Raw genomic sequence first — 27297 nt, 5'->3', positions numbered from 1 at the left:
TGTGCTGGAGACAGTGTTGATAATATGGAGATGTTTTTGTTCTATGGACTTATTGTTGAGCAGTGTTTACACGGGGCCAAGGCCTTTTCTGCTTCTTGCACTGCCCTGCCAGCGGGATGGCTGGGGGTGCACAAGAAGTTGGGAGGAGACACAGACAGGACAGGTGACCCAAACTGACCAAAGAGATATTCCATACCATATGACGTCATGCTCAGTTTATAAGGAGCTTGGGGGAAGAGAAGGGGGGGCCGGCAGCGTTTGGAGCGATGGCGTTTGTCTTCCCAAGTAACCGTTACGCGTGATGGAGCCCTGCTTTCCTGGAGATGGCTGAACACCTGCCTGCCCATGGGGAGTGGTGAATGAATTCCTTGTCCTGCTTTGCTTGTGCGCGCGGCTTTTGTTTTACCTATTAAAATGTCTTTATCTCAACCCACGAGTTTTCTCACTTTAACTTTTCCAATTCTCTCCCCCATCCCGATGGGGGGGGAGCGAGCGAGCGGCTGCGTGGTGCTTAGCTGCCGGCTGGGGTAAAACCACAACATAAGTAAAAGAGGGTTTTCCATTGACATTAGCAGAGATGGTCCTTTCATCCTTTATTTTCAGTTTCCCCTATCAAATCTGATAATCTCCAGGTGAAAAAAAAACAGTGCAAAGAGATCAATAAAGCAAAACTGCACCTTGGTCATAATCTACTCTGACAACCTGTTCAGCAGCTCATAAGCTATGCCCAAATTAATTCTTGGCTGAAATACAACTGAAATGCAAACATTTCCAATGAGGGAATGTTTGCTTTTCAAACTATGCCATCATTAATTACATTTGCAGTGCTATAGGCTTGGGCAAGAGTGGCTGGAAAGCTGCCTGGCAGAAAAGAACCTGGGGGTGTTGGTCGACAGCCAGCTGAATGTGACCCAGCCGTGTGCCCAGGTGGCCAAGAAGGCCAACAGCATCTTGGCTTATATCAGAAATAGTGTGGCCAGCAGGACTAGGGAAGTGATCGTCCCCATGTACTCAGCACCGATGAGGCTTCACTCCTCACTAGACTCCTTGGGCCCCTCAGTACAAGAAAGACATTGAGGTGCTGGAGCATATCCAGAGAAGGACAACGAAGCTGGTGAAGGGTCTGGAGCACAAGTCTTATGAGGAGCGGCCGAGGGAACTGGGGCTGTTTAGTCTGGAGAAAAGGAGGCTGAGGGGAGACCTTATCGCTCTCTACAACTGCCTGAAAGGAGGTTGTGGTGAGGTGGGTGTTGGTCTCTTCTCCCAAGTTATAAGTGATAGGACGAGAGGAAATGCCCTCAAGTTGCACCAAGGAAGGTTTAGATTGGATATTAGGAATAATTTGTTCCCCGAAAGGGTTATCAATCACTGGAACAGGCTGCCCAGGGAAGTGGTTGAGTCCCCATCCCTGAAGGTATTTAAAAGACATGTAGATGTGGTGCTGAGGGACATGGTTTAGTGGTGGACTTGGCAGTGTTAGGGTAATGGTTGTACTCGGTGATCTTAAAGATCTTTTCCAGCCTAAATGATTGATTGTATGATTCTAAGATTTTTAAAAATTTATTCCTTATTTCTAGTCTTCATGTGTTTTAGGTAACTGGAACTTAGAAATTGTTTTCTGAGAGCTCTCTGTTTGCAAAACTTTTCCCTGGACAAGTGCTAATAAGCTGTGATTATAACTTCCCCTCTTTCGTTGAGGAAAGGATATTGAATTTCTTGAATAATTCATTAGAAAAATGTTTTCTATTTTTTATTCTGTTTCTTTATTGCTGATTCACTTCAGATTTTTAACAGGTTTTTTTAATTGTAGACTCAGGTGTTAGTGATAGTGTCCCAAGAATTTTATGATGCCAAATACTTCATGTTTACCAGTTTATACAGTGAGGATGTTATGGGATTTTTCAAGGTACTGCATGCATTATTGCACCAGGAAATAATTTTCAGTAATATCAGTGAAAATGGTGGTGGTAGTTGGTGGTTGATAATGAGGTGAACCTGCTTTCCCAGTGCAGTACTCCTATGAAAATGACAAATAGTGAGTCTGTGATATAGCACTGAAAAATGAGGTCTGAGGCAGCATTTTTAATACCTTCATTAGCACTGTATTTTGGTGTCCTTCATTCTGCACTCAGACAGACATACATTTATCTGTTCAGACAGTATCCTGTAATGTTATCTGAAACATTGCAAGGGAAAGGCTGACGATGATGCTATTTCAGTAAGATCTTTGAGACGATCTTCTTATTTTATGTCTTTCAGAAAACAAGCTGTATCTTCCCATGGACTGTAGACCAGTCCTGTGATACAGAACAGGGATTTGCATGGGTAGAAAAGGTTATACTACTGTTGCCACAAATAGCAATGAGACAATTGGGCTGTGAATAGCATCTCAACTTTCAGATGATTTTATGCTGAACGCAGTCATATTTAAAATGTACGGGTCGTTTCCTGGGTGTTAGCTACTGATGGACACACCTAGACAACTTTCAGCCTGACTGTAGACTCATAGGAAACATTTTTGTTTCTTCTGTAAGGAACGTTATGGCATGGCAGAGACGTTTTTGAGTAAAATAGTCATTACAAGGCTTTTCCCTTTCATATTAGTAACAGCGTCTCAGTGTTGATATATTCACCTAACAGTGTTGTGTTATAGCATCTATGTCAGCATTTGGGACTTACCGCCAGTTGGACAGAACCCATACAAATAGTCTGCGTCGAAGTCGGTGGTTGTTGCACACCAGAGCAAGCCGTCTGACCTGCCGGCAGCCGTGCACCCGGTGTGCCATTTACCACTCAGCTGGAAGGGGAAGACACATGGAGCTCCGTTGGCATTTCCCAACAGTGTAAACAGATCTGGGGGGCAAAAGAGAGATGATAATATAGGTAAAGGAATCCAGGGGACACAATTCTCTACATATCTTTACTCTCCATAAGGGTATGTGGAGCAAGCATTACAAGTGTTACACCAGTGTAACTGGCGACCTACTGTCACCAGCGGTGTCTTCCAAGGAAGTTCTCGATAGGTCTTGCAATTCACCATGTAGTTATGATATTGCCAGCTGTAATGGCTGGAAATAGAGCAGTTTCGTACTGTAGTCAAGAACTATGAAAAACCTGTAGTGATTTTTGTCTCATATATTTAAAAATAATTTTCTAAAAATAGCATTATTTCATTTTTCACGTAGCTTAACTTCCCATCATTCACTAAAAATAAATCATTGATTTACCTGTTAAATGTTGTGGTGTTTTTTGTAATCTGAAATCTTGTAGAGGAACTGAATGATAGTGTGCATGGAATTATTTCCTCATATGTACTATAGGAGTATTAAACATCAAGATTATTGCCTTTCATCTGACAATGAGGATACAATTTCGCTAGTACTAGAATACAGTTAAATAAAGAACTTTGATTAAAGCTAACAATTAAAAGTGGCCTAGATCCATCTTTTGCTTTAAAAGTAAAGAAAATAAATGCACATTTTGCACATACTATATTCTTACTGAAGCTAAACACCTATACATCTCCAGGATGGAGGAATGCAGGCCTGAGAATGTGATCAAATCATTCTCCTGTCCAACATTGCCTGAGGTGGAACAGCTGATATTAGACTAAGGGGAGCAAAAATCAAGGGACCCTAACCATGAGGCAACAACTGTGTTCAGGACATCGTCAAGATTAACCTTTAAACTTTACCTTCATGGCCTCTAGAACACAAATCATCCATTGTTCCATAGATCTTCCATTTACTCATCATCGCTGATCCTGTGTTCAGCATGATATTGTCTTTTCTTTTGCCAGCACTGAGAAATAAATCTTCCCCTTGGATTGCCAAGGTTGCATTTCTGCACTCCCATTTCTGGAATTCACTTTTCTTGTTGCAGGGGTACAAAGAAATTTTAGCCTGGTTTTGCTTGTAGGGCACTCCCAAGCATTGTGCAAATGCCATGCTCATCACCTGGTGATCAGACACCCACCTGAATTTTTGTAACTCAGTGTTTTTGTTGCAAGCAGCTGTTGTGACTGCATGAGAACTCTGAGCAATTAAACAGAGCTTAGTATCCTCATTGTATATTAAAAATATTTCATTATCTGTAAAACAAAATAATCAGAATTAATGTATTTATGGAGAGCACACGGTGAGGGGAGCTTGTGAGGAAAGAGATGTGCTGTTGATTTTATGCTGATCTGACTCATGTCAGGAGACTGTAAATCTAAGTCAGTTTTGCAAAGATCAAACAGCATTTTCAAGACTTTTATTTCTTTCTGGGAAGGAAAAATAAGTGCAGCTCATGTAAATACAATACAGAGGAATAAGAGCACATAAAATATATCATGACAGCTTCAAAAATGCCATCACTATAGTGGAATTTTCTTGAGTATAGTGGATTTTTTTTTCTAAATTCCTCCTGAAATACACATTTCTTTCAAGATTTCCAAAAGAGACCTTACTGAAGATTTGGAAGATGCCACCACTTCATGCACTATAGATTTATCTCATGTTGCGTACCTCTCCACGGGGTTGCATTTGTGCTTAATACAGCTAGTGAGTGAGCCTTCTGTGACTCTTGCTCCTGTAATTGACATAGTCTATTATGGTCTGGGTGGGATTTTTAGGATTAAAAACTGTGGAACAGTGGCTTGTTATCTTGTCTTGTTCCAGTATCCTCTCCTTAGGATGTCTGTCTTGAGAACTCAACACAATTCACACAATCAAATCACAAACATTCTCACAAGAACCCACACCAGGCAGTAAACAGAGGTAAAGATACTATAGGTGTGTGCCTGTGCGTTGTTATGGAAAGGCAACATGTGAGTGCTAAACAAGCTAGCTGACACTCCCAAAGGACTATAGCCAGCCTAATTCAGTAACCCATCAAGACAAGTAGGTCCTGCTGGGAAGGGCTGCCCCATGCTGCACTTGTGCTGCCGACGTGTATAGCAGGTCGTTCAGTGCTGGGCATCGGTCTGCGAACACAGCCGCCTGCTTTTCAAAACAGCAAGTAGCACACAGCTCCCATTGGCTTTGGGTCACGAGGGAGTGAAATTTGGACTACAGGGAATATTCTACGACCCACGGGACAGGAAGACAAGGCTTTGCCCTTCAGTTCTCTATGCCTCAAATCCCCACCTGGAAACATCACCACCATATCCATCTGAGAATAACCACATAAGGAACAATGAGATACCCTTCCAAACACTAAAGTAAATTTGTAGGACAAGGCTAGGATGTTAGGGCACAGCCAATGTTAAGTAGTGAACAGAGCAGAAATTGTCTGGGAAATTTTGGGAAGCTATGACAGGAAGAATAGTTCTTGTTAGGATATCTGTATTTAATGCTTGAGCTCTCCCTGTGTTACTCTGACCAGTTTAGCAATCTATGGAAGTTTCACTTCTTCAGATCTAAATTTGGAGCTAAGATGTAGTTTCTTCTTTCCTTGTCCATTTAGACAGAAAGTTTTAAATCTTATTAAATCTTTTATTTCTTACTGCTAACTAAAGAATTGCTTTGGGCAGTGCCCTAAGTTTCAGCTATTGCCCCTCATAGTATTTTTGGGTCTAATAATAGGAGTTCTCACTGGAAACAGTGAGGTTCATGCTTGGGCTATCATCACGTGGGTTTGGGTCCCAGCTCGCAGAGCAGAGGGGAGACCCACTTTGTGCACAGGCTAGTGCTGGCACAGCTCACAGGTCACAGAGTCTGCTTTCAGAAGCTGTGATTTGTACCCCACTCCTCCACAAATCTAATGAAGGATAGAGGAAAAATGTCCTCGAACCTCATCACCATCCTTACATCAAAAAGGAGCTGCGATCTGCCCTTGGTCAACTTCCGAGCCTTAAATACACCTCTCATCCTTACTCTGAAAGCCATAGTGGTTATTCCAGGACCATTCTTGACTCTGATCTTTTTAATATTTTTTTCAGTGGCATCTGCTCAGCCACAGTATTACATCTCGCATCAATCCACAAGCTCTATCTCATCCCACACAACCTCATCCTAAGGCTAGGAGATACACATACAGGACCCTATTTAATTCCTTTCTCTTTTTCATTTTTTGTAGCCCAGTCACATATACAGACAAGGACTATGAAGCACACTGTGAAGTCGATATACGTCACAGAGCAGACATAACCACTAATTAAGTTGTATCCAAAAGGAAATCTTTATTCACATACATGACTCTTTCCTAACTTCTGATTCCCAGCTTTACCTCATCTTGACTCTTCCCCTCTCTTTAAAAGTGAACCAACATCTCTGTATCTGCATCTTTTTTAAACTTCTGTGGACCGCTCCAGTTACAATGAGTATGAAATGCAGGGCAGTGAAAATCTCAAAGAGCCTAAGAAACAAGCAGGAAAACAAAAATGCCCACTTTCACATCCACTTTTGCAGAGGATAAAAAACAAGACTCACCGAGTGTCTGAAAAGCAGTATGAACGGAAGAGAGGAAAACTAAGACTGTAGAAAAAGTCAAGTGTTTCATTTCTTTGTTCTTATTCACGAAGAGATGAGCTGAAATTAATTGCTGCAGTAGACGTCCTTAAGGAACCAGTTGGCACTGACTCCTTCTCAGTTTTGGAGAGTTTTAGTTGAAAGAGAAAACTCTGGGCTCTAAATAAGGAAATACCCTGTCACATGTGGTATTTTGAAATCTATAAATAATTACAAAATTCAAACTTTGCATCTGAAAGTGAAGTTTCCTTCCATTCAAATGCAAGTGGCAAAGTTTGAGCAGTTCGGCATCATTCCGCTGAATTATTTTTAACTTTCTTGGTTCTGCTCTGGGATTGTATAGTCCTGACCCTCAAACACAAAGAAGCAGGGAGTGCACTTTAAATGGATGTACCTTAAATCTCATATGTACCTGGGAAACTCAGAAAAAAGTATGTGCAAATTTCTTTGCCAGATAGGTCTTCACTGCTGCAAAAGATGTATTCATTTAATTTGATTTACTGAGCAATGTTGACTATTTCAATGTGAAAGATTAACCCAGACAGGACAATTTAATTTTGCCCGGTACCTTGACAAACTGGACACTATGTATACACCTAGCTTTTATCTTCTCTGATTTATCAACTGGTAGAACTACTGTGCTGTTATTTCATGTGAACTTATCTCTGGAGAACCAATATGTATTAGCCAAATCTTTACAAATCTTTCTGTTAACCAGAGATTTTGATGGCAAAACTGTCTTTCAAAATTATTTAAAATTTTAATACTTAATAATTCTTTCTTTGTACCAAGTGTAAATGAGACAAGCAAAGAGGAATATTCTCAAACATTACAAACAAGCTGCAGCCCTTTATTAAGTGGAAATCAACTTCAGCTATGAAGCAAAATTCGTTGGTGGTGGGTTTTTTGTTTGTTTTTTTTTTTTTTTTGAAGGAAAAGGAGGAAATATATTCAGCAGAAATTGCCCTTAGAATTTTCTCTCATTTTTCATGGCTTTATCATGAAGACAAATTTCACAATATATTCTACAAGGGCAAAACATCACTTAATGTGAAAGAAGAAACCCGTTTACACAGGATAGGGTTTTCAGAGCTGTGTTACCAATATCGACTATCAACATATCAAAATTATAAAAAATGATATTATTTTGAGTTTGGGGTTTTTTTAATCTGCTTACTCTTTTCATTTGCCTTGCGCTTATCGTTAGCCATCAAACAGCACTGAATCCAATTTAGTGTCAGTATTTACAAAAAAGATGAATATGGGTATGTGTTGTAGCTTATATGAAGGAAAAAAATGTGTAAGATCAAGGGGACTGTCAGTAAAAATATTTTGAGTACAGAATGCCTTTCATTGCCTGTCCCCTGCAATTTGTTTTGTTTGACTGCAATATCTACAAACCAGCAATCCAATGTCATCTGAATCTCTCCTTCCTGATGACCTCTCCTATACAATTCTTATGCAATTTCTAAGGGTCTTTTTTTCCCAGAGATCCTTGAGATCATTTTCTTTTTTTTTTTTCTTTAGTCTGTCGTAGACAACATAGAATTCATCAACAACTTAAAAAGCAGAGCAAACCTCTAAAGCATTTTACTACCAAGACACTGTGGTGTGCCCCACTGCCTTACTGGCCGGTCGCATGGATACGGTGCCCAGTTGTCAGTCCGTTTATCAGAGAGTCAAAGGACAGGAAGGAAAGCATCCTAAAATGAGCAATCAAATGAAATAAAAAAAGGAATGGGTTCTTCCAGCTTTATTTGGCATCCACTTTATTTGATAGTTTGTTTATATTTCTTTTTAGTTGTATGCCTTGTTAATGTTTCTGCGTTTCCTCCTGTTAGCCTCTCTCTTAGGGTAAATGACTCATTAGATCACCAAACCGTATAATGTCTCTGCATGCTAATTAAACAACACTGAAGTATTATCATGTAAAATATAGATCCTTTATTGATATAGTCTCATATTCATAACTGATACAAAACATTCAAAGTCATAGAATATGACTGTTTGAAAAGATTTACTTGTTTTGCAAAATCCAAGCTGAAGCCATGAATGAAGGACAAGTATATGCATTTCACTTGCAATACTATGGCAAGGAAGATACTTGCGTAAAGAGTGTAAAACAGGGGCAATAACAGGAAAAAAAACCCAATTAATGTAAATCTCTGTTTATTCCAAACACCATTTTATTGAGTAATAGCATGCTCTCTTCAGTACGCTGTGGTGAGATATATTCTCAAAATGCAAGAAAGAGACAACACTAGGGTACTAATCCATAACTTCTAAATCCAAATTTACAGTAGTTCTGCTACTTGTCATGCTTGTTTAATTAGCCATTTTATACAGTACTGTCTTAGTCCTGAGAGTATTTCTTAAAGACCATAGAGCAACAGTTCTTAATCCATACAAAAAGAATAATTGCTAATTTTAGTTCATAGTGTCTGTTTGTCAAGTGCCTGTAACTTTTACTAAGATTTCCTTTGTTCCAGTAATAATTTTTTTTAAGCTTAACCATATAGTTTGGCTGTGCTATCCCACTAGACAACGCTGTATTCATTTTTTTCTTTGTCGGTGGTAGAATCATTTTCATCCTCCTTTCCGGTTAGGACATGTCTGTATTCTAGCAGTGTGCTGCACCGCCTCGCCTCTCTTTCAGTCTGAGTTTTGATCTTGAATAAGAAATAAATTATGAAGCCCATCCCTAATAAAATGATGAGGACCAGAGTAGGTAGCATCCACATATTCATGTGACCATGTGCTTTGTTCTTTTTCGCATCTGTAAATAAATACAAAGCAAATAGAAGTCGGTGTACTGTAGCCATCACTAAATGAGAAAAATACTGAAAACTATTTGTCTAATTTCCCCCTTAACTACCAGGTTGTTAATCAGCAACCCACGTTTATGAAGGAAATGGGGTATATCCTCAACATCTCCTGGCCTTCTCCCACTGTTCTCTTCGGGCAAGGATAGGAGGGTGGGCAAAGAAGCTATAATTAAGGTGTAGATATTATTGTATGGGGGTTTTTAGGATAAGAGTTTTCTAAAAATCTATCATCATGTGTCTGTGTCAGTCCCCTTCATAGATCTTAGCATGCAAAATAAGGAGCAAACAGGGGGTGATCTGTTTACCAAAGCATTTAGTTATCCTGAGATGCCCTAAGTGTCTCATAGGAACTGCTAAATTATTCTGGGAATTAAGTCAATGGCAGCTAAGTAAATTAAGCTCATATAAATACATAAAAGAGAAATAAATAATAAATATCAATTCATAAAAAAGCCCAAGTATTTCTTTTCACATGTCACCGAAACTATTGGGAAGGAAAAATAAATCCTACCTTCCACGTTTGCAGCTGCTTTAAGAACAGCTGTCAAAGATAAAGACAAATGTTTAGTCGAAATCTAAAAAGGTCACATTGTCATCTTGACAGTTTCACGTTAGCAAAAGGTCTGGTAACCTGCACATCAAGGTTACCTCATCACTTCTCCTGCAAGAGAATTGGTGCACATTTGCTAAGTTAGCAGAGATGAAAAGGTATGATTGATTTTTAACCTGATATTCACTGTAATAAAAACTGCAGCTTTTTGCATATTAAAGCCCCCTTCTTGCTTCTTTTTTAATAACCAAATAATCTCTTCTGACTGGTTTAGATGGACCCCCTCTTCTTGCCCGGTTAATGAATCTTGCCCTCTTCACTGGGTCTGCATGCCCGCGGAGACTGGGAAAAACTTGACCAAATGCTGAGGATGCTTGACAATTTTCCTGCACTGCACACGATTCCTTTGAGACCCAGCAGATTTTAATTTACCATAATTCATTTGCATGTATAATTACATTCGTAAGCTGGAGCTTTCTTATGCAGTTTTTCCCAGCCGTGCAAAGAGGGCGCCATCTGCAAGATTTTTCTCTAGCGCTGGGTGCGAGCTGGATGATGGCCAGTGCAAGAGGGGATCTTCCCATGGGCAGCGGGAGCCGCAGGGAGAGTCCGAGTGCGCATTCCGGTGTAGGAAGCACCGGGAGCCTGGCTGCCGCAGCAGAAGCACAGCAACGCATTAAGCTCCGGCGTGTTTCTGAACATGAAGGAAATGCAACTGTTAAATTGCCCCTTGGAAGGATGCAGAGCTCCGTGTAATGTAAGATTTGCTTGTGCTGAAACCCCGTTCTGCTGGAGAACCTGGTGCAAAGGAATATTCTCTGTACTTCGGCGTTGCATGTGGGGGCTACTCACAGTCAAACCCAACAAATAAAGTATGTGTCGACACTGAGTTTCTGCTTTCCAATATATCTGTTAACAAAGAATTATCTTTCTGTAGTGTCTATTGCTCTGACTACCCAAAAAAGATTAGGAGTCGCCCTAAAAGGAGAATTTTCCTTTTCGGAAAATGCTCTGATACCAGTACGAATGTGTATGGCTGCTTTCCCACCAGCTGCAGCTTTGCTCAGGAGGTGAAAGGACAGACCCTCAGAAACATCCCGAACCACAGGGTTGCAAAACAGGGCAGGAAATCACACTTTTTTTGCAGAATTAACAGTTAAACTCCAAAATACCACATAGCTGCTTGGCTCACGATATTCTGATATTTCTACTTCCTGACCAAAGCAGATGGTGCTCAGTTACATAGAAACACAATATTAAAAAAAAAAAAAAAAGAAAAAGCTAACCAAAACACTTTTACTATTTCAAAGGTCACTATACGCGCTCTGGATCATGCTTCCGTTCTGTTATTATTTAAATGGGATTGCTTCATCCATCTCTTACTGGAACAGCATGTACCATAGTACAGCAAGAGGAAGAGAAGCAAATTATTCATTCAATCCTTGTTCCATAGAAGGTGAATATGAATGTTAGCAGGAAAATATGTGTGCGTGTTGGAGGGGAGCAAAACGACAAAGGAGTTTAAAAATTTCCTAGAAAATATTGATCATCTTTAGTTATTAATTGAATATTCATCACAGAATACAAGAAAATCTAAGTTATGAAGCAATAAAACATGAACAGGGCAGAGAAAAGAAAGGATAACTCTCTATATCCATATTATTTTTGTCTGAATGCTGACCCAGGTGATAAGGAAAAGTCTGTAAACACAACATTTTATGTTGGTCTTTTGTAATGACCACATTGTGTTATTACTACTGGAACAAAACCATAAACATCAAGAGAAAATATTAAAGAAGTCACTTACTCTTTGGTTTCTTACAAATAAAACCCTTTTGGGAAGAGCAAGGAAGGATACTCCAATAGCCAGAGAACGCAGACAACTCCACGCAGTAATCAAGCTGGTCCTCCGAGGGCTGTCCTTCACCCCAGTTGACAAAGTCCAAGGCACTGTTGTCTTGCCAGAGCAGCTGCCCTAATATTGCAAATGTTAGTACCAATACTCATAGTTCCACATCAAAGATCTTCACTAGTATTAGTGAATATTAATATTAAAATTGTCACTTTACTCAGCCTAATAAATCAATACTACTTTCTTAAAAATATCCTTTTGTGGTTATTTTCTGATGCTTTTTACTTCTTTTGATTCTCTCCATAAAAACAATATAAATGCCTTTCCAAATTATGGTTTGCAGATTTGCTAATCATAATGTAGTTTCAATTTACATATCCCGATGTTTTTGTCTAGGGGACTAAAGTTTCAAACTGAAAAATAAAGCTAGGCTTTTTTTAAAAAAGAATAATTCTGAATTATTATTTCAGCAGCACTCATTGAAAATCAAGCAACTTTTACTGTAAAGCTTAAATACACACTTAGTTAAAATTAAAACATTTCTTTTTTGCATAACCTCTGCAACAAAAAAATTCAAGTATCAATGAGTTAAATGAATCTAAAAAATCAAAAAATCAAAAAATCCATCTTTTCCACTAGACTCTTTTTCTCATAGCCAGAAACCTAATTTTCTCCATACAGAGATACAGAGAAACTTGACACTGTGGGCTCCAGCCAGACACCCCCAACTCCCATGTGGGTGCTCTCCAGCTGTGAGAAGACAAGAGCCAGCCGGGACATGTTCCCCACGGGGGCACAGAGCACACGGGGTGGGAAATGCTTTCTCACAGACCGGGAATAAGAGACATGTCCTCAGGCTGTCTGAGATTAGAGGGATGGATACGTGTCGTTAGCTGTGGTCCTCTGTGAAGGTCCTTAATGACACTGCAACTATAAGCAGATGTGCAAAATTATCATGGATTACAGCCATTCCTGGATCATTGGAATTTAGAAATGAGGCCCCATGACTGCCTCAGGTGTGGACAGCTGAAATTACATGTTATATCTAGCTTTCTCAAAGAACAGTATGTTCTGGGTTGTGCCTCTCAAGAGATTCCTATCACCTCTCCACATCTTTGCTACTGAACCAGATATAGACAAGATATTTGAATTGAGGCAGTTCCCTCAATGCTGCCATCTCTTTGGTGGACCCATGCAATATCCAAGATCCATAACTGAAGCCAATCAAATTTCTTTTCTACAGGCTTTCACATCTATTGGATAAAACAATCAACTTCATAGAATTTTTAGATTATATGCTATTAAACTATCTTTTTGTTTTTAACTAGCTTCTATTGTACTTCAATTAGTTCCTTAAAAACAACAATGTATCTTATTCATATTTCTGTGCATTTAATGAAGTCTATTTATGATTATTTATAGAAGTTAAAATAGTTACCATTGACATTTCTGTATATTCCTATCCAAAAGCCACTTGTCTTGCTTGTATATAAGTCTGCATGCTCTACTAAAAAGTTTGATTCAGCCAGATCTTCTACAGAAGTCAACACACCACCTATAAGAAAACAAAGAGAAGATGATTGGAGGTATTCCTTGCCATAGAGGTCAGTGGTAGTTACAGACTTTGATATAGGATAAGGTTAATAATAAAACCTCTCCTGCTAGTAGGTAGTAAGCAAGGATTTAAATAGACACCAGAAAGTAGTGTTCGGCTGTAGGGGAACAGCACCGAGTGATGTCATCAGAAATTAAAGATGTGAAAGCAGAGTGAAGATGATGATTATTAAACACCAGGCAAAGTGCACATTATTTTCAAGTGATTGGATAATATTTTTCATAGGTATTACAGATGATTATTTATTTGTTCTTCATGGTTTGACAGGATATTATGTAGCATGTAATATTGTGCAGCAAACAAATTTGCATTTTAAATTGAAGTATTAATTTTTCTGGCGATGGTGGTGGAAGAAGAGGGCTAAGAGGATCTAAAAAAATATGAAACAAAAGAATTCATTTCTTTTGGGCAGTATCGTGCTTCCCTTTCTCTTTCACAGCCTCCTGAAGCATGGGAGAGGTAGCTGATGATTCAGCAGCGTAGAGGGAAGAGGGCCAAGGAGCAGCTCGTGGTCTTGGCCAGGACCAGATGCCTCTGAGATGGAGGAGGGAAGCATTTGCCCTTCCCTGGCTCTGCAGGCTGCCAGGGAGCCCACCTGGTAGAGCCAGGACTTTCAGGCAGCAAATGCAACCCCTTTCGGATCACACACCCCATGTTAAAAATAAGTGATTGTTATTATGATAATTACTTCTGCTCTTGTGTAGGGAGAGATGCGGAAACAAAGGGATAAGGCCAGAAGGAAGTTAACCCATTTTAAAATCTTACTAAAGGAGAGATTTTTTAAATGAAAAAAATAAAACAAGAAAAAAGCACAGCTGGAAAAAATCCAGGGAAAATCGATCACCTTAATTTCAACATAGCTGAAAAGCAAACAGCATCAATGGTGAAAAATAAATGAGGCATTGATTTCCTTTTTTTTTTTTTAATATGTGTAGATTTTGCAGCATGTATTCTCAAGACTTTTTTAAGGTGTTTTTTGGGTTTTTTTAATGTCAAGATTGAAATCTTTTTGGGGGGCAAAAATTATAATTACCTGATTGAACGCACTGAGTCAGAGCCTGAGCCCAGCTCATTTCATTGGCATTGAAATAATAGCAGTGGCTTCGGAAAGGAATCCAAGCTCTGTGATCAGATTCAGGACATTTTCCAATATCCTGTGGGGGATCAGAAGGAAGTACGTCTAGAAGAAATGAGATATTATGGGTGCTTTCATTCAGTCGGGATTGTGGTTCTTCAGATAGGAAATAAAGTTTAAAAAAAACCCTTTCTTAAAGTTATTTAAAATATTCTTCAGCACGCAGTGGTAGAATTATCAGTGACTATGTCAAGAGTGACAATGAGGAGCAGAACTGCTCAGTCACAGCTGAACAATTCAATATGAGCCTGTGCCCTTTTGTGTTACTAACTAAATCAAACTTGGACTGTCTCAAGGATATTTGAGTTTTCAGGCATTTTTGGTTCTAGTTGCTTTTGTTATAACCAAGAAATTTGTATACATAAAAGCTACGGTAAAAAGCAGAAAAAGAAAAGCCAGAAAACTCCCAAACCCTCAAGAGGTTCAAATAATAATTTGATTTTACATTAAATATAATCTAAATCATAGTTTACTGTTGAAAGTTCCCATTCAATAGTTTCCTCATGATAATAATCCTTACGTAAAATTTCTGAACAGCTTTAATTCTGACAATGCATGGAATAATCTGAAGCTCATTGAATATTTATGTGGTAGTCCCTCATTTTCCTGCAACAATGACATTATGGAATGAGACAGTAACGCTGTCAATTAGTACATGCGTTTTTAAAACAAAAGTTGCAAATCAATGGATATGAAGTTCAGAGCATGGCCTGGAAAAAAAATTAAAGAAAAACTACACAAAACCAGATCAAAAGAAACTCAGAATTTCCATTAACTCTGTGTCACTAGAGCTAACAGCAGTTGCCCTACTACAAGTGAGAAACCAAAAATGTTCAGTCCCATCCTAAGGTTTGCCTGTAGTTTTTAATCTGTAGTATTTCTCAGTGACACCCATAGAATCACTATGAATTATGAACTTTTGTATGGACCAGTAACAGACTCTTTTTTTTTCCCAAATACAACTCCTCCTCCTTTCCCTAGCTTTTAGAATCTAGTGACGATGAAGCTGTAACCAGTGTATGAACGCTACTTATACTGGAGGAACAAAATTTATTTTACACTACGTGGACTTTATTGATTACAATCCTTCCCACAAAATCCCTGTCAGCAAAAAGTTTCACATTCTAGACTTGAAGTGAGATGTTTAGTCCTCCCATAAACTCTGTGTTCTGTCTGCCTGGCACGTAGGATAACTCCTACGGCAGTTATCACCCCAGGCCAGTCCAATGGCAGTTACCTTGGCTGGTGAGTGACAACTACCTCAAAATAATACATTGTTCATGCAAAATAAAGGTATTGACATTACATACTAAGTTTTATTATTCCTTAATATATACTTAGAAATTTGTATTTCAGTCAAAGCAGATTGAGCAAGATTTCTGTCATAAAACCAAAAGTCATCACCATAACTTACCCTCAGATTTTTTGCAGACAGGAAAATGTTTTTCATTACAAGGTGCTGTTTTCCAGGTCCCATGGAGGTCTAGATAGACACAGGCTCTTTTCTGTTTTGGTTCTCCATAGTACCACTTAGAAAAACTTATTTTCCTTTTATCGGTCCATCTATAATAGCCATAATTCTAAAATTGAAACAGATATTTGATATAAATTTTCTACACTCTCATCTGCTGTTTCAGGTAAGTGGATTTATAAAAATGCACATTTTCACAGCGATATATAGAGCCCAGTTTCTATATCTGTGCTAGTACTGTTAAAATCAGGACTTAGCAATGTAAAAGTAAGACACAGCAGTATGCCTCCCATGCTGAAACAGGCCATGAAGATGTTTTGAAGGCTAAATGGTGGTTCCTGGGTGCTGATGGTCCTCAGTCCTTTGTCGGGTAACATTATGAGGAAGAATCACCATCCCAGAAGAGTCACGTCACCACGAAGAGCAATGTGACCACAGAAACATGAAACCTGTGGAACGATCATGTGGAAGTGGGTCTCAGAGCTGGCTGTCAAACAAGGACTCTAAGCTCAAGTACAGTTTTGAGGAGAAACATTCAGGAGTAAACTGCAGCTATCACTATGAAAAATCTGAGAAAATTATTAGTTTGTTAGGAGCAAAAGATAAATACACAGGAGCAGAAAGTCTTGAGTCTTTGTTTAGACTTCCTCCCCCCTGCCCCCTTTTTTTTTTTTCTTCCCCCATGGAAGAATCAGAAGAATTACAAGGAAAAGGGAACAGGCCCAGACAGTATATTGCTGACATTAAGAACCGAGGCATAAAACATGATCCCACTCTATTCACTTCTTCTGGTACAGTATAGCTTTTCTGCTTTTAATCTTTGGGACTTAGCAGGCATAACAAGGAGGGTGTTCAGAAGCGCATGGTATGTTCTGTGAACCTTTCTGAACCAAAAAGTAATGAAAAAGCTACATCTGCCAATGATCATAAGGCACTAACCTTAATGACCTGTTGGTCCCTTTGAGATGAATTCACCTCTCCTAAAAATGGACATCTAAAAGTTAACCAGGTTGTTTAACCTAAGTGCCTCACATTCCCATAGAGTTCGTAAAGAGAGGCCCGCACTCTCAGAGGTTCCCATCCTTCTCCATTGCCTAAGATGGAGTTTAATGATATAAGATAGATGAAGTTAAATGGATGAAGTGAGTGCTGTCCCCCAGTCCCAGGTTCCCAATATGTTCATGCTACAATTGTCCCTGCTGATAGTAATCCAACCACAGCATTTAACCGCACCACCTATAATTTATTAACCTTACCACATTGCTATTGAGCCCAATCCATAAGGGCTCTCCATATTGAGCTGCCTGCAGCAGCAGGAATATATTACTGTAATAATCAAAAATGCTGGCAAGCTCCAAAAATTTCTCCTTGCAGGCTTTTCTTGCTTCTTCCCAATTCATTTTAGAAGGAATGATTAAATAGCTGCTGTTATCATAATGGATGAAATCAGAATCTGGAGCAGTTGTGGAATGAAGCAGCTCAGGCTCTGTAGGAAGGAGGTACAAATTTGAGAGGAAGGGGAGAAAACAGTGAAAATTACTACCCATCTGAATAGCAATATTACTTTTGAGTAACAGATGAATGTAGTGCGGCAGCACAAGCAGCAAGTAAAAGCATTTCTTACATAAAATGCAGGAGACATGTTTTAGTGGTGACTTGGAATTATTTGTAACTATAATGTAAATAGTGTATTCAGGGATTACGCAGAGGCAGAGGACGAGCTGTGCGTATCTAAAGACAAACACTGCACCAGATGAAATGATGTGAATACTGGTCACACAGTGATCCTCCCCCCAGAGCTCTCCAGGTTCCCCTCCCGCAGTGCAGGTGAAATTTCTCCCAAGCACAAGCACGGTGCAGGATCCCCACACCCGTTTAATCTCAAAACAGGGGTAAATTTCATTCTAAGCAAAGTTTGCGTTTCGGCTGCTGCTTCTTTCCCATGTAAGATGAAGAGAAAAAGGAAACTGTAGTTGTACCTTAAATTATATACGTGGAAGCAGAAGATAAAGACCAAGAACTAGTGATGGGGACAGAAAAAAGGACAAAAACTGCCTTTGTGTTCAGTCGGTGTCACGAACACCCTGGCAATTGTTTTTGCTAGTGATGCCCTCATGCAGCTTTCTGCACTTGCATGGAACAGTCATGAAACATCTGGCCAGGCTGTGGCTTCCTCCTCTATTTTTACTTCCTGCTCAGCAGTTCCCTGTTTCTATTCCTGTCGACTCTGCAGTGTAGCTGTGCTCCAGATGTGTCTCCCATCCTGAGGGTACACAAAGAAAACTAGAACTTTTGCCCTTCTGATTATTGCTGATCTTGTGATATAAAAGCATTGCTAGAGACTGATGAGTAAAATAACCAGTTTAATTGACTTTTCTCAACCCCTCAGCGGAGCCTGTGTGAGGGATTTTAGCAAGAGGGGTTAGATCTGGAGATGAGGGTGGGGAAGCAGCTTATAGTGTGTTATCTAGCTAGCTAATATACCTATGGTGGAGGCTACTGATGGATTTGTCTTTATGCTTTGTATTTGCATTTGCAAAATAACCTGATTCAGATACCTATATCTGTGCTAGTTGGGTAAAGCAGGGATGGCTAACCTTTTCTGTCAATAGAGAAAAAAAGAGGCATTTTGAAAGCACAGGTCTTCTTACCTGTTTTGGGCATTTGCCTCAAGATGAGGCAGGTGAATCCTGCTTTCAGAGGGTCTACTCGCCATTTTTCAGGCAACTGATTTAAGTGTGGATGTCTGCAGGGTAGGTGCAGTCAGCCTCTGTGAGTGTTGCTGGGTATGCTGGTAGGGGAGAGGCCATAAAGCCAAAACTTTTTTAGAATCCTTATCCCAGAGTGGGTTTTGTGTCTGGAATTCCTGAGCTGGGAAAGTAGCCCTGCTTCCCTCAGCCCGGCTGCTACAGGCGCAGCCAGGCAGTTACAACTGAGGACTCGTATGGTCGGATTGTTCGGTACGTGTCTTCCAACAAAGGTGGTGAAAAGTAAAACTTACTGCTGTCCGTCTGGCAAATATAGCTTTTCTTATGCTGGCAGTCAGTGTTTTCCCAGTACCCTGCTTCATCTAGAGATCTTTTTGTCATTGCAATACAGTCAGTCTAGGGAAAAATTAAAAAAGAAAATTATAGCTGATGAAGTGCAAAATGTCTGCCAAAATAGTATAAATAGGTTTGAAGAGACAAAGTTAATAGCTTTCTTTTCTAATTTTCTGGCTCTTATTTTCATTTATTGTTTCTTGGAAAATAAATTTATTATATTATATATCTTAAACAAATGTATTTTCCTTGGCAGGTTACTGCAAGAACTTTTATCAGGTTATTAAAATTTCTTGGAGTGCACCAAAGCTATTTTTACTGTGTAGTTTATGGTAATCTGTACTGAATTTGTTGAACTTTTGTTTGGATTCATGATGTACAAGGAGAAACAATCAAAATAAAATTTCCAGCTAGTAATACTGAATATTTTCAGTAAAATCTAATAATTCCAATAATTCTAATTAATTCTAGTGGTAATTATAATACAGCACTCCTTCAGTTCTAGACTTCTAGAAAGGAATGGCAATAAGTATAGACTCTAAACAGGCCTATTAATCTCTGGGTACAGCTTTAAAACCTCATCTCTGAAATATCGGTTGCCTCCTGCTTTAAGCCATTGAAACATAGAATCCTAGCTGAGAGACAGGTCAGGCTGGTTACGCTGATCTTGACTATGTTATCTAAGTTATGCATTTTCTGATTTTCTTCTGTTTACCTGTATTGTAATATACTTCCAGTCAACCATTATGTATTCATCTCTAAATGGGAACTGCCTTGCCCACTTTGAATAGTCAAAAAAGCTTCCGTCTGTCCAAAGATATATACCCTCACTGTTAATATCATTCAGTCCAATCCATGTTTCATTGGCAACATCCTTTAGGTGCAAGGTGAACAAGGCTATTAAAAAAAAAATTATCAGAGTGAGTAGCTGAGGAGTTGTCTTTTTTTCAAATTAAGTGTAAACCAAATTCCAAATAAAGCAACCAATCAACTTTTAAAAATATTGCAAGTATCAGGTTCAGTATTGTTAGACTATGAGTTAATGGTAAAAGAGAAACATTACACTGGGTAGTTTAACTGAAGCAGTTCGATTTCATTAAAAAAAAAAAAGGAAAAGTTTTTTAGATAGAAATGATAGAGACTTCTTGGAAATATTGTATAAATAAGGGCTAGAAGGGACTTCAAAAGGATACATCAGTCTTCCCTGAGGTAGCATCAACTGCACATATGTCACTTCTGGTGAATGTTTACTTTCCGACTTGAATATCTGTGGGCATTTCATTACTATGAACTATTACTATTTATCCCATCTTCCAAGGCTGTGGGGAACAGATTATGCTGGTCCCCCCGCGTGACACTTTTGCCAAGAGATGGGAAGCGTCGTAATATCTCACTCCAGTCTTCTCTCTGGACCAAGCAGCTCCAGGTCTTCCTTCCAGGTTAGGCTATTTAGATCTGGAGGCTAGTTCAGCCTTGTCATTAGATGGTGAAACGTGCTGGCTTCATACTTAGTACCAAAAGGTTCAGATGTCATACCTTGCACTTGGTCATTGTGTATAGAGGCCAAATTTCCCCCTAATTCTATACAAGCATTTCTTGCAGAATGCCAAGTCAGTCTTCCATCTTCCCTGGATCCAAATATTTTATAACACTGCGGGGAAAGTAAAGGATTTACTTTCAGGTGTCAAAGAGTATTAAAACCATTGGTTTTGATTAATTCAGTTCCAGCCCCTGCAAGTAAAGAGCAGCAGATGGGGGATCAGCTGAAATGCAAATACTTTCAGGCAGCAAGGAGACCCAGCGGATCACAGCGCTGTGCGTGCAGCACTCACACACCTGTGGGCTGTCCAAGCTTAGTGCTGGGCAAGAGCAGGCAACCTCCAAAAGCTTTTGAGGAATTAAGTAGGTATCCAAGGCTCGTGGGTAGAGATTTTGGGTCACATTACTCAAAAGTAGAATTTTTGAGGGACTGAAACTATTTCCTGATTGGGGACGTAATTTTGGGCAGGCATCTTTCAGATCAATTCTTTCAGTTATAAACCGCAGACTTATTGCTAAAGCCTGACCTTGTGTGAGCACCCAGCGTCAGGAGGAAGTGCTCTTTTGTACCATGTATTAGTAACCCACGGGGATTTTTCCTGAATACTGGTCTAAAAACTACTTTTGTGGTTGTGTATGTTCTGAGGGACATAAGACATGTTTTTTAACTGGCATATGCTGCTTCTCCCTTTTTATGCCCTTTGAATGCATAAAAAGTTTTCCTGTTGATTGCACTGTGGGATTTATTTGTGGCTTTCATTTGTTGGTTGGGGTTTTTTAAGTTCAATATGGCCAGGTGTACTTTTGCTTAACTTCGCAAAAAACAATGCTTGCTTGTTTTCTATATTTGATTTGACATTTATTGCTGTTTGTGTTAGTCAGCTTAAGATGAGTTGTTGTGAGAGCTGATTATATGAGAAGTGTAACCTTTCATTTTTTCATCTCAGTGTTACTCAGAAAAAGAGCCTTACATTTACAGATAAGGATAATGGAACAGAATTTCCATGCAATAAGTATGTCTAAAATAAACAGAAAATTCTAGAAACTGAGAAAGTAACTATGGGTAAAGGCACATGGACATTTACAAAAATTATAACTTGGAACATTAAAATTCATCTCTTTTTTTGAGATTTAGATATGGACTTGCCAACATGAAAATTGACTACACTTCTAATTAGAGTACCACATAATAAATTGGTATATACAGTGATAGAATTTATATAGTGAGATAAAAGGGATAGTTGTTTTCTCTAACTATAGCAAATATGCTAAATATGGCTCAGATTGTTACTGCACCTTATTGTTAAACAAAAGCCAAGTTTCAGGACATCCTCCCAGAGCTGGAAGTACAGTAGGAGCAAATCCTGAGTAAGTTGAATTGTGCCTTTCACAGATGAAGGCATTTTTCACAGCACAGCTTATATCTTTCCACAGCCCTGTAAATAAACGGAAAACAGAGAATCACTGTCTGCAGCTCTCGTACCACCATTACAGCAGTCAGCCCCAGACAGTATTCATAAAGCACAAACGAAACCTTCTGGAGGCAGGCGAAAACAGTTGCCCTGTACATATTTACCCAAACACACTCCTCCTGCCTCTGCAGTATGTTTGTCTCCTAATAACGATGGCATGGTTTTAAACCTCAGCATACTTGTTATGAAAAATTGTCAGCATTGTTCGGCTACCTGTTTGTGGGGTAGCCTCAAATTTAAATACGTAGCAAACAGTTTGGATTTCGATGCTAAATTTTCAACCAAATATTTCTTGTTGCTGTTTTACTCACCAAAATCTTTTGACATTATCACACAGTTTTCATCATTATTCACAAAATTTGGTTCATTTGGAGCCCAGGCGACATAGTTCACCGGGGTCTCATCCAGCCAGCTGAAAGACACAAGGGGACAGTGGCTGCCGGACAGACACCTCCAGCAGTCGTTTAGTTGCAAGGTCTGTTTAGGTAAAGGGCAAGGCAAGGTATTAGCAGTGACGAGAGGGCAAAGGCTCCACATACACTGAAGAGGACATATCCACAGTATTACTGCTGCTTCTCCTCTGTTTAGCACTATCGCATTCAAGTCCCATTGGCGTCCCATTACGCCAGAGGTTGGATAAACCACGTCATACTCAAAGGGAAGGCTTCTTATGGCCTGGACAAGACTGAAACCCCCAGATCTCACTAGCGCACAGACTTCCCTTTCATCCCAGAAAGATGTCCTCCTGGAAGCCTTCTACAAACAGATTTCTAAAACAGGTTCCCTACCAGCAATTTCAGAAAGCTGTTGGGTAAGATGTTGCTTACACTTCTTGCTTCCAGCTCACATAACTTGAACAACTGGGATTAGTCTGGTTAAACCATTGCATCCATATTATATCAAAACCTCTGTAGCAGTTGGAGATCTGGTCAGAGTTAATCTCATCCTGAGGCTGATGTCTAAAGTGGGTCAGGTCTCTTATTGTAAGACATTAAGTGAAATGAATCTTAGCCATGAACTTCTATTGGTTTTGCTCTCTCAGATTTGGAAGGAAAATACATTGCTGTGCTTAAATAGAGAAGAACTTAATACTTCTGATCTGAGACTTCTGAAAACTATCCAGAGGTCAGTTGCACAACATTTATTAACTTCTAAAATGAAAGCACACATAGAGTGAGGTGAAATTACCATCATTTGTTGTCCATTACCAGTTTTCCGTTACTCACCTGAATTTCTGATCAAAGCTGACAACTAAGCCAATGAAATATGATTCCACTCTGAATTTTGTGTAAATCTAAACCAAAAGTGATTAAACAGTTAAGTGCTAAACAGTTCCTCAACATCAAGCAAAAATATGGAAGCCCATTAACCATGCCTGTGACATTTCCCCCCCCCCCGCCCCCCGCCCAGGATTTGAGCCTCAGGCAAGAACATGGTAGGTTCAGACCCAGGTTTCAAGCAGGCAGCAGGGATATGGGGAACATCCTGGAGTGAGGAACCAACTGAACAGGAAAGCAATAATCACTGTGCTGAACACTACATATCTTACAAGAGATAAGCAACCTGGGCCTGAACTGTCCTTTGCTGCACCTTTAACATTTGCATGATTTTCTCCTCTACCTACTAAAAGCAATAGTAATTTCTTTACAGGTCCTGAACAAATATATTGTTATATAAATAAATAATGTAGGACAATAGCTCAGGACTCTAGCCTAGCTAAATAGATAGGCTGTTCCCTTTATTTTATCAGCTGCTCTGCTTCAGGATTCGATTATAATTAATAGGCTCAGTGCTTACATATTTCCATAGAAACTGTCTTTTGCTTTCATTCTCAATGACAACAAGATCTGCAAAGTTCTTCTGACAAATTCTCCGTGCTTCTTCCATATGGACTTGTTCTTTGCTGAAATAGTACTGCTTATCTTCATATATAATCCATCCATCTTTGGTGGCTTGATATTCTGAAAAGTAAAGAATCATATATATTACATTCATATCTGGTCTGTACACAGTCTGAAAACTATACAGTAAATGTTTATTTGAAAGAGGAAAAAACCCTACCAAGTTTGTAGTTTGGTTCAGGTTTTAGCAGTGTACCTGTAAAATAAAAGATCATCATGAACAACATTCCAAATACAAAAAAATCCAGAGGGATTTTCTTTATGTAGTTGCAAATACTTTGTATAATAGAGAAAAAAATCAAAACTATGAATTATCTAATGCATTTTCAGTATTTTAGAGCACATACCACTGAATTAAATTTAAAAATATGTATAATTTAGAAAAAATTATCTAGTGAAAAATACATATCTTTAAAGTGTATCTTTACTAAACTGTATTAAACAATCCAAGATGTGCAATAAACGCTTTGTAGATGAAACTTACATAAGTTTGAAAATTTATTTAGTATTTTTACTTGGTATGCTGTTATTAGGGGGGGTTTATATTCATGGGACTAGAGCCAAACAACATAATCTAGCCAATAAATTAAGTTCTCAAGCTTACCTACGTAGTAGTAAACTATTCACAAGTACTGAAAGCTTAATGCTGGTATTTTGTTAATACCACACATCATGTCCAGTGTCTCAACGCATTCCTCTTATGGCTTGGCTTTTACTAGGAAACTCAGAGAACTTCTTCAGAGTTCTGGACAGCCAGTAGATACCAAACCCAAGTTTCTGAAGTACAGGACGGACCAGGAGGAAGCCATTAACCTGTTGCTATTCCCAAAGCCAGCTATAGCCCCTCAGAGGTAGCTCTGCTTCCATTTCAATGCCTGTTATTTTGTTCTTCACAAAGGACTACGAATTCTGTTCTTAGCTTTCTCCGTTTCTTCTGTGGTTTGATGGAGAGGAACACATTGTCAAAGAAATGGCAGGAAGAGTTTAGATGAGGAATAAGCAAAGAAATGAAAAAGCAACTAAAATTCTTCTGTTGGGAGCTTTTAAACATTTTCTTCTGAAGCCTTTAGTGAAGAACAGAACTAAAATTACTCAATTATCTTCATGATGAATTTACATACTTCACCTCATTTTGATTTTATTTTTTAATCCTAACATAACTTTCCATCTTTTTCAAAAAAATGGAGTATCTGAAGTAAATATGTGTCTTAAGTGAACATGAGGGAATTAACAGCTGAGCCTCTCTTCTCTGACATTGATCATCATTTAATCTAGATTCACAATAACAAGATCTAATTCTTTTTTTTTTTTTTTTAACTTTTGAAAGGTCATCTAGGATCAAGATAAACTGAACAGAGTCTTTATGATTTCTGAACTCCGTCTTAGTAATCTCACCAAGAGCAGAGAGCCACATCTGTACAAAGCAGCGTGCTCAGCACAGCAGCAGAAAGGGCTGCGCAGGATGTACTGCTTCGCGCTGCTTTACGGAAGTCAGTGTTTTGATGGTGCATTTGTATGACTAATCTACCCACAAGGGAACACTGATTCTTCCTTTTCGGTTAAGCAATTTTTCAATGTTAGCATGGTGCCTTATGCGTTACTCAAGGGTAACGGTTTGTTGGCAGAGTCATCAAATATTAGATATACTCAGTGCTTTTTATATAACTGCTTCTCCCTTCCCCTCCCTATTGTGCCTCCCACTAGTTCCCTGTGTGCATCCAACTTTCTTTTCTTTTCAGAAGGCTTTTAAGAATCTCCTACTCCATGGAGATGCATAAAAGTACTCAGTTTACAACCAGGAAGCAGGGATGTAAAAGTAGGACCGAGTAAGTAAAACAAGTTTTTTCATTATCGGTTGTCACTCGGGGTCCCCATTTCCCATCCATCAGGTCCGCTTTGTGCCCTGGCACCGGGAGGCCTGGCATTGTGTCCCTGCTCCCCAGGTAAAGCTGGTGGATGCAGGAGTCCTTCAAGGCTACACCAGCCTCGGCTTTTGATCTCTTTTTCAGAGTCACCGGTTCCTATAGCAACTGATCCCTCTGTTTGGTTCCCATTATTCATTTCACAGTGGGAAACAAAGCTTTTTTCCCTTTTGTACAGAGAAAACTAGGGTCCTGCATCTTGGCTCTCCTGAGTAGGCCTGAAGCAGATGATAGAAATACAGGGAGGAGATAAAAGGGGAGTGGATAAGTACCTTTGCCTTGCAAATTTATTCAGCCCATGGCAGAAAGACATAAAGCCAGAGATAATGTAATAGGGACATCTTTAACTTCCTACGTCTGAGTACAATTGAAATATCTCGATTCATTCCTCTTGCTTTATGTGTTGCCTTCACTGAAACCGGTTTTAAAATGAACAATTCCCAGTATCTTTCTTTTTTTCAATTTGTTTAAATACATACAATTTGTTTTTGAACTTGGCTTTATCACTCCAGTTAAATGGGGAAGTAATCATACCTTTTTTTGTTTCACAAATCCAATTAAGTAACTGTTCACAGCGCAAGTCGTTCCAGCGCATTTGGGGTGATCTATTAAACATAACACACTGTTCAAGTTCTTCATGGTTGTTGGGCTCATCTTCATCCCAGTTCTCATAAATTACCTGTGTTGGAAATACTTCTCAATTACTATGTGATTTGAACTGAGTGGAAGTAATTGAGATTGCCATCCTAACACAATTTTAGGATCTCATCATCTCAAGTACCTTGTTTATGGGATCAATGGGAGTTCAGATAGGTCTGAGAGAGCTGTGAAAGTCATGCTGATCAGCTCACTTTCCCCATCGCTCCCTGGTGAAGGTGCAAAGATTACAAGGTCTAGAAAAGCATGTGTCCGAGGGAGGAAAAACAGATGGGCAGATGTTTTTCTCGCTTTGTGAAAGATGGGAACCTAACTTCTCTGTACTGACATACAGCAGTGCCCGGTCTGGGATGCTGTGAAGATCTAAGAGCACAGACTGTGGAAAATGGGATATAACGCGGTACCAGGGGAGAAACAGAGGCAATTTTGCACTTCCACTAGTGTGTTAGGGCCATCGCTGAGCACTGCAGCTGTTCAGCTGATGGATAAAGGGCTGCCATGCACCTGCCAAAGGTTTAAAGAGATTGGAAAAAAGGCATAAAAAGATGAAAATCTATATATTCTAAAGGACAGAAAGTCAATTAATATCCAACAAATAAGTACTCACAGGGGAACCATCAATCCAGGCAAATCCTTCATCAGGATTTAAGAGAAACAAACCAATCCAGAAAGCCTGAGTGTGCAGTCCTTTATCCCTAAAATAAATCATACACAAGAGACACATGAGTGTAGAAACAGGGGCCGTGACATAAATGCTGGAAAGCATAGAAACACGTTGCTTTCTGTCCCGTCTGAACTGGGAACTGCTCCTGCACTGCTGGCCCATAGCCCGGCTCACCACCTGCGCTCTGTCAAGGGGTTTGAC

At 39.3% G+C, this 27297-nt stretch overlaps 2 protein-coding genes across 8 annotated transcripts in view; both read right to left on the bottom strand.

Moving 5' to 3' along the window:
* The window catches only part of LOC129202282 (macrophage mannose receptor 1-like), a 33389-nt gene extending 26826 nt beyond the window's left edge, over positions 1-6563 (bottom strand). For 3 of the 5 annotated variants that reach the window (XR_008575666.1, XM_054814762.1, XM_054814765.1), the window contains exons 1-3: positions 6414-6563; positions 3695-4090; positions 2680-2853 (exon numbers count right to left, since the gene is read on the bottom strand). Coding sequence is in view for 4 of the 5 variants with exons in the window: in XM_054814762.1 (XP_054670737.1) it covers positions 2680-2853; positions 3695-4090; positions 6414-6483 (640 nt within the window). In the remaining variant the exon portion in view is untranslated. The remainder of the gene's footprint in view (positions 1-2679; positions 2854-3694; positions 4091-6413) is intronic. The other 2 variants (XM_054814764.1, XM_054814763.1) reach the window with 2 other exon arrangements.
* A 1816-nt stretch (positions 6564-8379) lies between these two features.
* The window catches only part of LOC129202283 (macrophage mannose receptor 1-like), a 33827-nt gene continuing 14909 nt past the window's right edge, over positions 8380-27297 (bottom strand). Inside the window, exons 13-29 of one of the 3 annotated variants that reach the window (XM_054814766.1) lie at positions 27040-27127; positions 26310-26454; positions 24014-24049; positions 23750-23913; positions 23179-23246; positions 22264-22364; positions 21777-21916; positions 20478-20592; positions 19657-19838; positions 18902-19004; positions 17157-17386; positions 15844-16009; positions 14328-14474; positions 13118-13234; positions 11635-11802; positions 9789-9818; positions 8380-9228 (exon numbers count right to left, since the gene is read on the bottom strand). In XM_054814766.1, coding sequence (XP_054670741.1) covers positions 8990-9228; positions 9789-9818; positions 11635-11802; positions 13118-13234; positions 14328-14474; positions 15844-16009; positions 17157-17386; positions 18902-19004; positions 19657-19838; positions 20478-20592; positions 21777-21916; positions 22264-22364; positions 23179-23246; positions 23750-23913; positions 24014-24049; positions 26310-26454; positions 27040-27127 — 2239 coding nt within the window. In that variant the 3' untranslated portion in view covers positions 8380-8989. Of the gene's footprint in view, positions 9229-9788; positions 9939-11634; positions 11803-13117; positions 13235-14327; positions 14475-15843; positions 16010-17156; positions 17387-18901; positions 19005-19656; positions 19839-20477; positions 20593-21776; positions 21917-22263; positions 22365-23178; positions 23247-23749; positions 23914-24013; positions 24050-26309; positions 26455-27039; positions 27128-27297 lie in introns of all 3 variants that reach the window. The other 2 variants (XR_008575667.1, XM_054814767.1) reach the window with 2 other exon arrangements.

This window comes from Grus americana, chromosome 2, assembly GCF_028858705.1.
Source record: "Grus americana isolate bGruAme1 chromosome 2, bGruAme1.mat, whole genome shotgun sequence".
Lineage (NCBI taxonomy): Eukaryota > Metazoa > Chordata > Aves > Gruiformes > Gruidae > Grus > Grus americana.
Note: the sequence above shows the minus strand (reverse complement) of the source record. Positions and strands in the feature narration are given on the sequence as shown.